General features: G+C 44.7%; 1 protein-coding gene across 1 annotated transcript in view; it reads left to right on the top strand.

Annotated features, from left to right (window-relative positions):
* Window positions 1-1,731: 1,731 nt before the first annotated feature.
* The window catches only part of APG3 (Peptide chain release factor 1), a 78,941-nt gene continuing 65,412 nt past the window's right edge, over window positions 1,732-15,260 (top strand). Inside the window, exons 1-5 of the mRNA XM_087699101.1 lie at window positions 1,732-1,942; window positions 2,096-2,152; window positions 2,230-2,310; window positions 2,392-2,449; window positions 2,563-2,660. Coding sequence (XP_087555227.1) covers window positions 1,757-1,942; window positions 2,096-2,152; window positions 2,230-2,310; window positions 2,392-2,449; window positions 2,563-2,660 — 480 coding nt within the window. The 5' untranslated portion in view covers window positions 1,732-1,756. The remainder of the gene's footprint in view (window positions 1,943-2,095; window positions 2,153-2,229; window positions 2,311-2,391; window positions 2,450-2,562; window positions 2,661-15,260) is intronic.

The raw sequence follows: 15,260 nt of genomic DNA, 5'->3' as shown, positions 1-15,260 counted from the left end.
GTTGGAGTTCATGCAACAACTAAAAAGGTTATGGGTAGTGGGTGTCACTAGTGGGACCCAAGCCCACTTAGGGAGTGGTTATCTAGGGAGAGAAGGGGGTAGTGTGGGGGCAAGACCTAGAGGAGGAGAAAGGGTTGGTGGTGGTTGAGTACACGTAGAGTAAGGTCATGCATGGCCTTGGAGAGGAAGTGGCACTTGAAGAACTTCTAACAAAGTAAATAAGAAAGTCAAAGCCAAAGCTTGATTGATATTCACTAGGAGGCTTAAGAGATCATTACTCCAAAGGGGACTCGTATGCATCCTTGACAATTGCACCCACTAAGAGCATATCTTATATGGCCATACAAGGATGGTTATAGTCTATAACCACAATAGTTTGAGGAGGTTGAAGAAGTAAGGGTGGGGAAGGTGGCTAAGCTAATAGATAATTTCACCTTGTGGGTGATTGCCATGGGGGTCAAGGTAGCTCGGGCTACATAGGTCGGGGAGGAAGGGCATAGGATGGGGTTGTTGAGAGATTTGCGAGAGAGGAGGGAGGTGAGATTTAAAGGATGTTGTGAGATTATTGGCCAAAGTCCAAATGCTTGGTTACGGAAAATTCCATGTAGTCTTCACCTATGATGGGTAAATCCTTGAAACAAAGTACTAAGTCTTACGAGAATCATAGTGTAAGGGAATACACATATGCATATGCATGTCTTTAAGGATACAAGTTGAGTTTTACAAATATAAAATGATATTTCTCTTTTTATATTGATGTTTATGCATTGTATGAAAAGTGTGGAAGGATGAATAGTTGAGGAAGGTTGGAGAAGAGAGGACCTTATATTTGAAATTGTGCAAAGATGATGACCTTTATTTTTTGTAAAAATATTGTTCACACATGGGATTCTTCACTTAGATAAATTTTGATTCTAACTTTAGGGTTCAATATTATGATGGGTCTCTCTATTGAGTATGTATGCATGTGTGCATGTATGTGTGCATCTTTCAAGAGAGAGGACTTTAGCTCCACAATGTCATCTTGGTCTCTTAGGAACTAGAGAAAGTTGCATCTGTATGAGAGAGAGTGTATGTGAGACAGAGAGAGATGAATAAAGTGAAGTGGGCAAGTTAAATTTAGAAAAATGATAGAGAAATACTATGTGTGGATATAATTTTTTTACCATTACATACCAAGGTCCTTTACCTTCACATGTGGGAATGAGAGACAAAGAGATAGGGTAAGGGAGGGAGGAAGAGTGCCCCAACAATATCTTATTTTATGACGCACACTCTACTGCACCAACAATGATGAGCTTATGAGACTAGAAAAATGAATACATGCATATAAATCACACACACAGACACACATATATGTTTGGCTTCTTTGTGACTCAACCACCCACAAATCTCATTGCCACATGAAATGCACATTAGGACGTGAAGTCCCTTAAATGTTAATAACATCGGTCTTTCAAATACCAGTGCGAAAGCATTGAAAGAATACTGGCCACGAAACGCCAGAAGAATCTAGGTGTGGAGTGCCTAGTATATAGTATGGCTCCAACGATCACTTGTTTCCACGTGAGCAATCTGTTCATAGGGTCCCTAAGATCACATAGCTAGGTTGTCCCGTGCTCATCTGAAGGAGGTGATGTAAATATACCATTTTTGATAATTTAATTACTACCACGCATTATTAAAAATCGAAAAATTAAGTTAAATCGTATGCTCAAATTGTAACTTTATGCTCTCTCTCCACTCACGGTGCGGAATGGCTTCCATGGCAGCCACAGGATGGCTCTTCTCCTCTCCGGTCGTGTCGCGCTCAGGTCTGCAGACAAGCACAAGCGGAAGGACTTTGCCACTGTGGTCGCGGAGAAGTCAACAGTGGATGGTGAATGCTGACAATTTAATATTACGCAGGAGATTAGCTAGCGGTTCAGTCACTTGTATGGCGGTGAGTAATCGACCGATGGCTTCGCATTCCATGGCACCGAGCAACTGATTGATCACACAGAGACATCACAGAATGCTTACTTCTGACCCGTATCTTGATAGCCGAACATTGACGAGTCATAAACATCATTGAGTGCTTGCTTCTACTTTGCAGGAACCTTACTTGATAGCCAAACTCGACTCAGCCGAGCGAACCTACAAGGAATTATCGGTATTCGCATGTTTTATTGTCATGCTGACCTTTGTTATTTTTGCATTCCCAAGCTTCAGCAGACACTTTTCTCTCAGGTTAGGCTGGCCGATCCTGATGTTGCGAGTAATCCTGGTGAATATCAGAAGCTTGCCAAGTCAGTCGCAGAATTAGAGCAGGTTGTGGATCTCTTCTTTTGATTTTGTTCCATACTTTCAAAGTAGCTCTCGCTTAGTTTAATCCTGCAAGCAATATGACAGGTAGTCACGATCTATCAACAGTTCAAGAATTCTCAATCTCAGTTGGAAGAATCCAAAGGTAGACTCTTTTCTCTATATTACAGTGTTGTAAAATTCAAGTTCCAAGATTGATTCCTCTATGGTTTGATTGCATTGTTCCCTCCTTTTTTTTTTCTTTGGGATTTTGGTCAGAGATGAAGGATTCACCTGACAGGGAGTTGGCAGAACTGGCAGCTGAAGAATCTTTATTCTACCAGCAACAGCTCGAAGATCTAGAAGCACAATTGAAGGTTTCATGTTTGCACTATGTTGGCATCAAGACTTAACATAATCATATGACAGACAGAGTACGAATCTTTAGATAATAAAACCTTGTAATTCTGAATAATGCAGTTGGCAAGACAATCATGTACAATACCCCAGGGGTCAAGTCTAGTTTGTGAAATTTGTGTATTGCTTTTAACGATTGCAATAATATCATAGTTGAACTTCCATTCTAGACTGAATGATGAGGATGTCTTATTTGAGAAGCAATACTTCATGATGTCATTGGCAGATAGAGCTTTATGAAAGCCTCCCAATGCATTTCAAGATTGTTGAATATCACACAATCTTGTCCATCCATCAATCTTGAAATCACAAAACCTTGTCCATCCACGGAAATCTATGAAAATATTTGGATGCTAGAGTGTTATCTGCTGTAAGCTACAAAAGGTTAATTAACTTTAGTCACTTTTTTCAGCTCATAAAAACATCCCCAAGGCTCAAATATTAAATGTCCCAAAAATGCCTGGGCACCACCCGAGTGCTTGGGTGCCACCCTAGACGTTGGTTGGCTTGTGTTTATAAACAAGGATCTGTCCAGCCAGTTTGCACATCCCTCAACCATTAGCTGCACCCTCACCGTTGCTGTCCATCTACTGCTGGTTGCTCCACCTATTGCCAAGCCATTTGCTGCTCCTAGAATAGCTGTGTTTGCTGTGCAGCAGGCCACCCTGTTGCTGTACAGCTGCTGCCCAGCTGCCTCCCTGCTGCCTCAACCTGTCCAGGCTGCTGGTGACCTGTTTGGAGCTGATTGTCCAGCATTTCCAGCAATGAAACAGCTGCGTTTTGCTGCTGTTTTGACTGACCTGGCTGATGTCACCATCACCACAGTCTACTGCCTGCATTTTTACTTGTTCGTGCTGCTGCTTGATTCCCGGACCATCCAGATAGCTGTGTTTTCTTCTCTACCGGCTGCATTTGCTGCTGCCCACTTCTCTGGGATTGTTACAGCTCCATTTTCTTATTCTTCAGCTGCAGTGGCATCCTCTGACATCTGAGCATTGGTGGTGTGTTGCTTCGGGATCATTTGGGGGCTATCTCCATTGACTCCCTCTGCTCAGCCTGCTCCTGGAGAGAATGGTTTGAGTTTTTCTTTGCTCTTTGGACAAATATTATGTTATTCAGTTCATTGGTTATTCCTTTACTCTACACTTTTTGTTGTTTTGAGTTTCCTTGAATCTCTTTTTGAGTTCAATTGTTTTAGATGAGTTCATATACACTTTGTATTTTCTATACAAACCCTAAGGTATTCTCCTCACATTTGAGTAAGGAGGCCTATCAAAGGCTTGTGTAGAAGAATCATGGTGAGTGACAAATGAAGGTTGGATAGAGAGATGGAGGGAGGGGAGTTTTATTGAAAGGAAAACTACCAAAATACCCCTACTCTGTGTGGAAATTCTATTCCCGTCATACACCTCCATTTTACCTAGAATTCCCTTGAGATTTTACCAATTTTTGGAAGGATCCATACCTTGAGGGGGTGATTTTGAGTTTTTTCTCGAGAGTAATATGGTGGGCTAAGGTCTCTTGATGATAGAGAGGAGAGCTTTGTCCACACCTCCGTTGCCAACCGCAACCTATGTACATGGACAAGGACAGAATCTTGTTGTTTGGTCCATAGTAGAACCAATGGCGGGATCCTTTAGAGGTTGAGGAATAGACATGGTAACAAAATCGCAAAGATCAAAGGTGTCGAGGAAGCACTCTGCTTTGCATGACCAAAGAGAGTATTCAACCCGTCAAGTCCATCTTCTTTGGGTAAGGAAGGAAGAACCGGCACCTGTATAGAGGGTGCCATTATAGCAACACAAGGGCTAGAAGGACAGGCCCTGTGGGAGACTTGTAAAGAAGTGAGAGGAGGAGAAAGCCGCCTTGATCTTCAAAACCTGTTAGAGTGATATTTCTTTTTGGAATGAGGCCGTGATCTCCATTCTTTGTGCCACTCTTTGCTACATTTAGACTAGTGAGAGGATGCCTATGATTTCCGCATCGAAGCCATCAAACACATTGAATTGGTGGTATTCCATCTCTGTAATAGCTTTGCAATCACATTAGAAAATTTGTGTTTTTGTGTAAAATTGCCTGAGCGGAGGGAAAATCAATGTTGAATACATCCGAGATCCACTACATATGAGAGCTGTCCAAAAGTGGCGAAGTGGAAGTGCTACCTCCCTCTTGAGCATCAGGCAATGCTCCGGACCCCTGCTTCGCTGAATTTGATTGAGCTCGAACCAAAGTTGACTATAACTAAAAGGCATCTAGGTAAAGTTGTAACAATCGAGGATGGTTTGCCAAGTCATTCTCTTTAATCTACTTTGCATCCATTGGTGAATAGTTCTCAGACTTCATCAAGTATCTCTTGGAAACTTTATCTCTAACATTGCTTTCCTTGTGTCCCAAGATGTGCTTAGGTATCAAGATCTCATTTAGCTACTCAACCTTAGGTTGAGTTTCTATAGATATATTCTCTAGTACATTACCAAGTAAAGGCCTCAACAAACTGACATGAAAGACATTATGTATCCACCAATGTGGTAGTAATTTCAGCCTATATGCCACATTGCTGATCTTTTCTATCATTGAGAAGGGCCCATAGTATCTCATACTTAACTTCGGATACAATCTCTCTCTTCCTTTCATCTTTTTCAGCCTTGTCTTTTCAAAACACAACAATACATTATCACTCTTTGCAAATTGCAAAGCACGTCTATGGCGATTAGCTACTTTCTTTTGCTTTTTGTGTGACCTTTGAAGTGCATATTTTATCTTTGCATAGGTTGCATCCAAGTTTTCCACATAACGATCAGCCTCAAAGATCTTATCCTTAGTCTATAAGATAGATGGTACCTTCTTGTCACCCTTAACCACCTCAAATGGAGCTTTGCGAGTGGAACTATGCACCGTATTGTTGTAAGTAAAGGCAATCACTTCATTCATTCACCATCTCTCTCTTCAGTCATTCTTGACCACCTTCTATGGTCACCACCACCACTTTTCTTCTCTCACCAACCCCTTCCACCAACCTCACACCCCTTCAGGAGAACATTGCAATTCATGGCTCATGGCTGTCTTCACCCTTCCTCTTTTGCTTCAGGCGTCCTGTTCCATCATCAAGCCTTGCATTTGGAGCATCTTCCACTTGGTGTCACCATCATTTGCTTGGCATCAACACCCTTCTCTATTAGGCTCCACCTTCACCTGCATTTTCCAATGTGGAGATCTTCTCCTTGCCTGGTGTCATCATCTCTAGCTTGGCTTCAGCATTGCGATGGTCTCCATCATCGAGCATCGGTGATTTCATCACTCGTCTATCACAAGGGCTGTTGGGACCTACGTTTTTGCAGCTTGGCTCCTCCTCCATCACCTTACATCATTCGTCTATCACAAGGGATGCTAGGACATGTGTTTTTGCAACTTGACTTATTCTCCATCACCTAGCATCACTCCTTTGTCGTAGAGGCTGTTGGGACCTGCGTTATTGCAGCCTGGCTCATGCTCCATCATCTAGCGTCATCGTCATCCACCTGGCATCAGCATCTAGGCTGCTCTCCATGCATTTGTGTCACGAGGACGTGAAAATTTGATGCTTTGCTTATGTTTAATTGACATTTGATTAAAGGATTAATCAAATGTGCAATTAAAAGAGGCACATGTGTTGCACATGTGAGGTGCAAGCTACTTTCTCACTGTTGAAGACCGAAGGACCCTGTGAAAAAGATGGGTGTCAAAGGCAAAAGTTGTAACAAGTTACACTTGTTAGATTCTAGGTGAATTTTGGTGTCAGTTTGCCCCTAGGACCATTAATTGGCCATTAAGTGTCAATGGTGATACTAGGGACTAGGCATTAATTAATGGATTAATGCTTGTCCAAGGGTCAATTAATGCATGGGACCACTTTGGGTTGCAAATGGCCTAGCCAATTAATTTTTGGATGGGCAAGGTCAATTTTTTGGGCATGGATTAAGGGCTGAATTAATTCTGAAAATTAATTAAATGGCTGGAAATTGCTGAAAATGGATTAAGAAAGCTGCCACTTGGCAAAACTTTCCCATGCAAGTGGGGGAAAGGCTAAATAGGGCTGAAGGGAGAGGGAAATCTCGTTTTTTCATTTGGGACCTGTTGGAAAGAGGTGTTGGACTATTGTTGCCAGCTTTTGGGGCCAATTCCCAGCCATTGGAGACCATTTTGGTGATGGAGATTGCATATTCTTGACCTTGGGAAGCTGACAATTGCTGCTGATGCACTTTCTCCTGAAGATCACAGTCTTTGATGCTCCTATTGTTGTTGGTGCATGTGTTTGGGGCTGGTACAGCAGGGCAGCAGCTGATTTTGATCAGTTCTTCGCGACAAACCTCAAAATTTTCTCTCTCTACAGCATTCTCTCATCTCTTTCAGCCTATGCTCAGCCATTCTCAGCAATTCTCAGCCATTCGGAGGAGATCTCAGCCATTTTTGGTGGGCTGATCTGTAATTTCTACAGTAAGCCCTAATTCACAGCAGAAATTAGGGTTTAGCAGGCACCTTGGGATCCGTGCCAGAGATTGAAGGCTCAAGGGACTGAAATCAGCAGCTGATAATTGAAGATTATCAAGGGATTTTAGGAGCCAGCCCATCCCGAATTGATTTGGGGTAGCATTTGGCCAGACAAGGGTCAAATTGGAGAAGAAGTCCTGGTGGAAACTGTTAGCAGTCATGTTTGTCATGCCTTGTCATCTCTTGCCTGTGAGCCTCAGTCTGAGTCAGACGAGGACTTTAGAAGCTCTGACTTGTCTATCACTTGTTTTGACGGAGGAGGTAGCTCATTCTAGAGCACTCAGTTTATTGCATTTCAGTGTATTTTCTCCTCCAGTCGGGATTTTATGTGCATTTCCCGGGGTAGTTTCTGCATTCTTCAGCTTGCCTCACCTGCCGGACATTGTCCACCCTTTCCGAGATTTTTCTGAGCATTCCTGGCATTTTTACCAGCATTAAATGCTGGTCGGATCAGCATTAAATTCTGGTCGGACATATTTATGGCCTCAAATTTCAGGTCGGCCAGTTTTTGGGTTTTTTGGCTATTTATAGCCATTTCCCACTTGGCAGTCAGTTGTATTATCATCTTCCCTCCTTCTTTGGCAGGTGCACACTTCGACTCCGTCATCTTCCTCCGTCTTCGGTGCTGCTGTCATCATCAGCCTGATCTGGTGCCCTCACTGACGCTTCGGGCTGCGTGCAGGGGCTGATCAGTCCACAGTTTTGTATTCAGCATTCATTATAGTCAGTGCAGATTTTCTTCCTTCATTTTCTGCTGTCTCTCTCTCCTCCTCTGTGTTCGTGTTCTTCCGTTGCGCACTCTCACATGGTATGAGAGCCTGACTGATAGCACGGAGGACCTAACCTTATGGAGAGATACCTCACCCCTCTTCTGCTGCTGTTGCCTCATCTCCAACTGCCTAGGCGGCCCCTCCACGTGGCCATTCTTCTTGCGTTTGCTGCAGACGACTCCTCTAGAGGCTGCCACGTCATCAAACGACCCCTCCTGCTTGCGTTTTCCATCAGGCGGCCCCTCTTTCAGCTGGGCGACACATCATCAGGCTGTGTTCTGCAGATCTGGTGGTCGTTTTCACTCTTGATGGCTCATCTCCTGCTGGCGACCCACTCCCAGGCTGCGTTTTGGTGCTGGCGGTTTCTGTTCTGGTGATCTTCATCAGATACCTTTGCGTTTTGCAGCTCCAGGTGTTTGTAGGCTATCACAGCCTGTGTTTTGGTGGTTGGTGACCAGACTGCTGGTCCTACTTCGGCTTCGGCACAGTTTTCTTTGGTGTTTGGTGTTTTGCAGATTGGAAGATGTCTTCTCATCAGTTTACGGGCTTTGATGACTCAGATGACGAGCTTTTGTCTCAACACTCATCTGAACGGAGGCGTGATTTTTATCACGAGGACCGTCGTCCGGAGTCTATTCCTCTTTCCCGTCCCCCTTCTATTCATGTATCTCGGCGATCCCCTTCCAGTGGGCCGACGATGCAGCCTTTGGTACCCCCTGTACAGGTACTCGTACTTCCTCAGCTGCCCAAAGAGGACCGGTTGGATGGCTCCAACTTTTCTCTATGGTCCTGCAAGGTGGAGTGTATCTTGGACTCCTTCGATCTTTGGGAGCTTGTTTCTGTTCCTATTCCCCGGCCTAAGGTGGATCTCGCAGATGGGACATCTATGGATCGTGCAGCCTTATGGGATCGGCTTAATTCTAGAGCCAGATCTTTCCTCTTTCTGAGTTTGCAGGATTCTGTCCTTGTTCATGTTCACAGGTTGAAGACTGCAGCAGACGTGTGGAGAAAGCTCGCGTCTCTCTATCAACAGAAGACGTTTGCCCACCGGATATCTCTTGAAAAGAAGTTGCGGATGCTCGCTATTGATGATAGTCCTTCCATGAAGGACCACATCAACAGATTACAGGATATGAGGGATGAGCTTGCATCCCTCGGTCGGACGATATCTTCTGAAGACATGGCTATGATTCTTTTGACTCAGCTGCCATCGCCTCGGTTTGATGTCTTCTACACCAGCCTTCTTACATCGAGGACCCGTGAGAAGCTTCTATGGGAGGAGCTATCCCCGCTTGTCTTGGAGCATGACGAGTGACTCAGAGAGGTCAGTGCTAGTGGATCCGACTCCACTAGAGCCTTTGTTGCAGGTTCGGGAGGACAAAAGACGAAGAAGACGAAGTCAAAGGCTAAGAAGAAGGACAATTCTTCAGGCTCTGACTCAGGTTCAGAGAGACCGAAGTGCCCACACTGTGGGAAAGGGACACATCCCGAGGAGAAATGCTGGAAGAAGTACCCTCACCTTCGTCCGGGAGCGAAGGGTGGATCTACATCGGAGCCTTCTTCTACCTCTACACCAGCTGTTACCCATGAGTCAGTGTTCCTTCATATCCATGCTTTGGAGGAGGATCCTTCTTCCGTGGCTGCAGTGTCTTCTGCGCAGCCTTGGTTAGTGGACAGTGGTGCTTCGAGTCATATGACTCCCCGAGGTGATTTGTTACAGGATCTCCGTCCATCAGAGGGTTCAGTCACTGTTGGTGACATTTTATCGGTGTCTATTAGTGGTGTTGGCACATTGCCTTTGTTTACCGACCGACCTTTGAGCTCCTTTTCACAGGCCCTACATGTTCCGGATTTGGGCCTTCCCCTCCTCTCAGTTTATGGCCTTACGAGGCTTGGCACACGAGTGATCTTCACCGAGCATGCCGTTGTTATTGAGGATTCTTTTACAGGAGTTGTCTTATCTACAGGTTGGCAGGAGAGCGGGCTTTACAGGCTCCATTCCCCTTCTTTGATGCAGGGTCCTCCGAGGCAGTCTATTGCTACACCCGTTCCCGCTTGTGCACCTTCTATTCCACAGGTTCCTTCCCATCCCCCACCCTCTCCTCCGGTGGTTTCCTCGTACCCCCCATCCCTTTCCGAGGGGGACGATCTCGGTGATGCGGCTGTGGATTCCCTGGCCCCTAGTGTTTTAGAGGGGGATTCCCAGGATCGTGAGGAGTTCATTCAGCAGCAGTCTACATCGACGGACTTCATCGACCTTGGCATTCCTCTTGCCACCCCAGGATCCGTTTCTCCCTTGGCCTTCAGTCACATCCAGGATCTGAGAGGGGGTGTTAGCAGTCATGTTTGTCATGCCTTGTCATCTCTTGCCTGTGAGCCTCAGTTTGAGTCAGACGAGGACTTTAGGAGCTCTGACTTGTCTATCACTTGTTTTGACGGAGGAGGTAGCATTTCAGTGCATTTTCTCCTCCAGTCGGGATTTTATGTGCATTTCCCGGGGCAGTTTCTGCATTCTTCAGCTTGCCTCACCTGCGGACATTGTCCACCTTTCCGGGATTTTTCTGAGCATTCTTGGCATTTTTACCGGCATTGAATGCTGGTCGGATCAGCATTAAATGCTGGTCGGACATATTTATGGCCTCAAATTTCAGGTCGGCTAGTTTTTGGGTTTTTTGGCTATTTATAGCCATTTCCCACTTGACAATCAGTTGTATTATCATCTTCCCTCCTCCTTTGGCAGGTGCACACTCCGACTCCGTCATCTTCCTCCGTCTTCGGTGCTGCCGTCATCATCAGCCTGATCTGGTGCCCTCACTGACGCTTCGGGCTGCGTGCAGGGGCTGATCAGTCCACAGTTTTGTATTCAGCATTCATTACAGTCGGTGCAGATTTTCTTCCTTCATTTTCTGCTGTCTCTCTCTCCTCCTCTGTGTTCGTGTTCTTTTTCCGTTGCGCACTCTCACAGAAACAAGGGGCAAATGACCCAAAAGGCTTGCTGGACATTTATGACAGCAAGAGCAATTGGTTAGCAGGAGGAGATTGAAGAATCTCAAGTTGTACTCCTTCCAATTGAATGAAAGCTAAAGAAATATCGCAAGGGGCGTCAATTTTGGGGCCAACAGGGTGTCTACTGTCCAAGAATGTTATGGTAAAGTGTGTATTTCATTTTATGTGCATTTATTTATTGCTGTAATTAACTCTTAAATTAGGTTATCACCACCCATTCCAAGAAGGAAGGCTGGTTTCATTTGATAGCTCAAGCACTCAAGGATAGGAGTGTGGTTGACTCCCTCAGTTGCTGTCCTTCAGCTTCCAGTGATTACTTCAATAGCCCACTGCCCGGAGGACTGCATTTCACTCCCTTCACTGTGTAGATACCCCGCACGTGTTGCTACCTAATTCAGATAGGACAATGCAATTATCTTTTGAGATTCGTCTCCATTGTATCAGCTTTTCTTCTCATAGCATGATTCAATGCATCATCACCGTGTTCTTGTGTTTCAGAGTTTCTATTCTCTGTCAGTGTTTGTCGTACTACACACTCTTTGTTACTCTCTGCAAACCCTATTGTCTCTCTGTATTGTCGCTTATTTTGACATGGTATCAGAGCATACATGTTATCTTTGACATCGTATCAGAGTGCAATAGCTTAGAGAGTAAAGGACCTTGTTCATCAGAGAAGTCAAAGACATGTTGCGAGTTCCGCATCATCTACTATTTTCCCCCTTCATTTCCACTGCATCACCAGGAGACAAAGATACCTTTCTCTTCCTCTCCCAACCACCCTCTATTATACAGGTAGACACTCCGGTGCTATGACTTCTCCACAGGTAGATGAACAAATCACTAGGTGCTCCTCTTGAGGCATCAGCGGAACCCCATCGATGCTTGTCCACATGGACCTTTGATCTCTACCTCATCCGAGTATGTGCGTCTACCCCCCATGCACTCGTTGTGCCACCTCTCCCTTTTGGGCCGTAAAGTTTATTCTGCACCGGCTTTTAGATTTTTATGCTCAAGGCCATAAGATGTATCCGATGCGCACCAAGCCCTTTCGAGCCACTGGAGGATTGACTAGTACCATGGCCTCCTCGCAACCGCTGCAATGAGCTACCGAGGTTGTGTTGGGAATAAAGGGCCATCCTGCCTTTTATATGTGCATGGTTGTGAACACACCCTTAGCACATTTGTACTTTCATATATATATATATATATATATATATATATATATATATATATATATATATATATATCTATCTAAAAACCTAAAGGGGTACACTCGTCATCGTACCCACAAGTCGTGCTCACTCTCCTCTCAACTCTACACTCTCTGTGTCTCTTTGCTGTGAGAAAGCATTGCGTGTCTCGATCCTTGCGCTCTCTGTCACAACAAACCGGTATCAGAGCGAGCAAGGAGTGCACACTTCTCGAGACGTCAGGAGTGAGCCAATGGTTTACACAAGTATGCAATCGTGATGACCGGCAGTCACCGCTGACAATACAATCGTCATCATTGGACCAATAGGCAGCAGCTGTGTTAATGCTTGCTACAGGCATAACGTTGTTGAGGAGCAGGCGACAAGACAAGTCAAGCGTGACTGCACAACGGATCAGGCAGACTGTTGGCAAGTAGACGACGGTAGCAGCTGGGTGTGACACGGCAACGTCGTGGCACAAGGCGACGAGGCAGGTAGGCGTGACCAGCAGGTTTGACGGATGGGGAGTAGCGGGGCAGAGGTCGCATGATGGGCTGATGGTGGACAAGCGGAGGTGACGACCTGCAGGTGACTGACGTTGACAGGCGCGTAGCAATTGCATGGCGGGTCAACGGACCTCCCCTCGTCACGTTTCTTTTCCTTTTTTCTCAATTTTTTTTTTTTCAGTTTTTACCCCTCTTTCTTGACGGGGTTCGTGCTGAAATTGCTCTATTTTGGCAAAATTGGCCTGTTCTATGCATGTCAGAGACAGTGCAGATGTATGGTTGATGCTTTGAGCACAAAAATTTTGGAGCTTTTGACAGTGGGTGTCAAATTTTGTGCCTGTGGGTGTATGTACAACAGAAATTGCAGCTAAAATTTGGGACTTCTCATGTAATGTGATGTATTTGTCCTTGGAACAGCTGTAATTAGTTGTGGAGTGTTGTAGCACAAGGTTTGGTGCTTCTGAAAATTTATTTGCAGATCTGAAATTTCTGCTTTTACGTGGTTATTTATTGCTGGTTGGTACTTGTTTGTACCTTGGTCACTTGTGTGCAGTTTGGGCCTGCATTTGCTGAATTTTTTGGTCACATTTGGGCTGAAAATCATGGCTGGCAGTAGTGACAACAGCCATCTCATGCACATTAAGAAGCTTGAAGGAGCACATAACTTTGCAGTCTGGCAAAAACAATGCTACAATATCCTGTTGCAGAAGAAGCAGGCAAAGTCGATTAAGACCAAAGGGGCAAAGCCTGTAGATATGGAATAGGAAGATTGGGATGAGTTAAATGAGCTTGCACGCTCAACCATCAAGCTATCGATTTCTGATGCATTGTTGTTTAACATTGAAGGTTTGGACTTTGCCTACGCTATTTGGACTCGACTGGAAGAACTGTATGCACAGAAGAGTGCCGCAAGCAAAGTTTATTGGCTGAAAAAGCTTATGGATTTATGTATGAAAGAGGGTACAACAATATCTACTCATCTGAGTGAGTTTAACTCCATTTTCAGCTAGCTGGTTGCCTTGAAGTTCTCGATTGATGAAGAATTTAAGGCTACGTTCTTGCTTTGCACCCAGCCAGACAGTTCGGATATATTCAGGACTGCTATGAGCAATTCTAATGTGATCCTTTTGTATGTTGATGTAGAGAGTGCTTTACTCATGGAAGAAATGAATCGGCGGAACAATGCATCCAGTAAGTCTTCTAGTGCTTTGCATACTAGGGGCAGATCAGAGCAGAAAGGCAAATCTGATAGTAAGGGACGCAGTAAATCACGTGGTAAGGATGTTGAATGCCATCATTGTGGCAAGAAGGGTCACTTTAAACGTGATTGCTATAAATAGAAGAAAGAGAAAGGAAAGGGCAAGAAGACAGATGATAGCAAGGAAGAAAAGAAAGAGTCAGCCTAAGAAGAGCAATGTCAAAATCGAAGAGGTGAATGTAGTCACTCATGACAGTGACAGTGGCAATGTCGTACTCCTTGTCTCTTCACACTTTAGTACACATGCTTTACTTGCAGATATGGATGATGACATGCATACTTGGATTTTAGATTTAGGTGCTTCCTTTCATGTCACCCCTCATCGTGAGTGGTTCTCTGACTATACAGGGGGTCGACATCATGTTGTCCATCTTGAGGACAACTATGCATGTGACATTGCAGGTATTGGAAGTGTGCAGTTGCAATTTCAGCATGGTTCTGTCTTCACACTTCAGCATGTACGGCATGTACCTCAGCTCAATAAGAGCTTGATTAGCATAGGGCAACTAGATGACAATGGATTTCATACCACCTTTAGTGATGCGAAGTGGAAGATCTGTAAGGGATCTAGAGTGATTGCCAGAGGTTGTAAAAGTGATACCTTGTATCCTCTCCATGTATCTAGTGTGAGTGATCATGTTGTTGCCGTGACCGAGCTGCCAAGTGTTTCTTTGTGGCATGGCCGATTGGGACACATGAGTCAAACTAGAATGAAAGTGCTTTCTTGTTTGGGTTACTTGCCTTGTCTTCGTTATGCTGATTTTGAGCATTGTGATCATTATGTTTATGGTAAACATTCATAGACGTCTCATAAGAAGTTTCTTTCGCTGAAATCTTCTCCTCTAGAGTTAGTACATTCCGATGTATGTCAGATGCCAGGGTTATCTTTAGAGGGAAATAAATACTTTGTCACCTTTGTTGATGATGCTACACGGAAGGTATGGGTTTATCCTATTCGTAGCAAGGATGAAGTGCTTGATTAGTTTAAAAAATTCTTGGCATTGGTTGAGAATCAGACTGATAAGACACTTAAGTGTCTTCGCTCTGACAATGGTGGGGAATATGTGTCCAAGGCCTTTCAGGCATTTTGTGACAGCAAAGGGATAAAGAGGGTGCTCACTGCCCCTCATAATCCACCCCAAAATGGAGTTGCAGAGCGTATGAATCGGACCATACAGGATAAGGTCCGTACGATATTGTCTCATGCTGCATTACCCCATGGTTTTTGGGCAGAGGTTGTTATGACAATCGTACACTTGATTAATCGATCACCAAATAGGTCTTTTGGGGGGGGGGGGGGGGG

The sequence above is a fragment of the Lygodium microphyllum genome, chromosome 18 (genome assembly GCF_053477565.2).
Source record: "Lygodium microphyllum isolate KBCC chromosome 18, Lygodium_microphyllum_v1.1.10, whole genome shotgun sequence".
Classification (NCBI taxonomy): domain Eukaryota; kingdom Viridiplantae; phylum Streptophyta; class Polypodiopsida; order Schizaeales; family Lygodiaceae; genus Lygodium; species Lygodium microphyllum.
The sequence above is the reverse complement of the archived record's forward strand: the minus strand, read 5'-3'. Positions and strand labels throughout refer to the sequence as shown.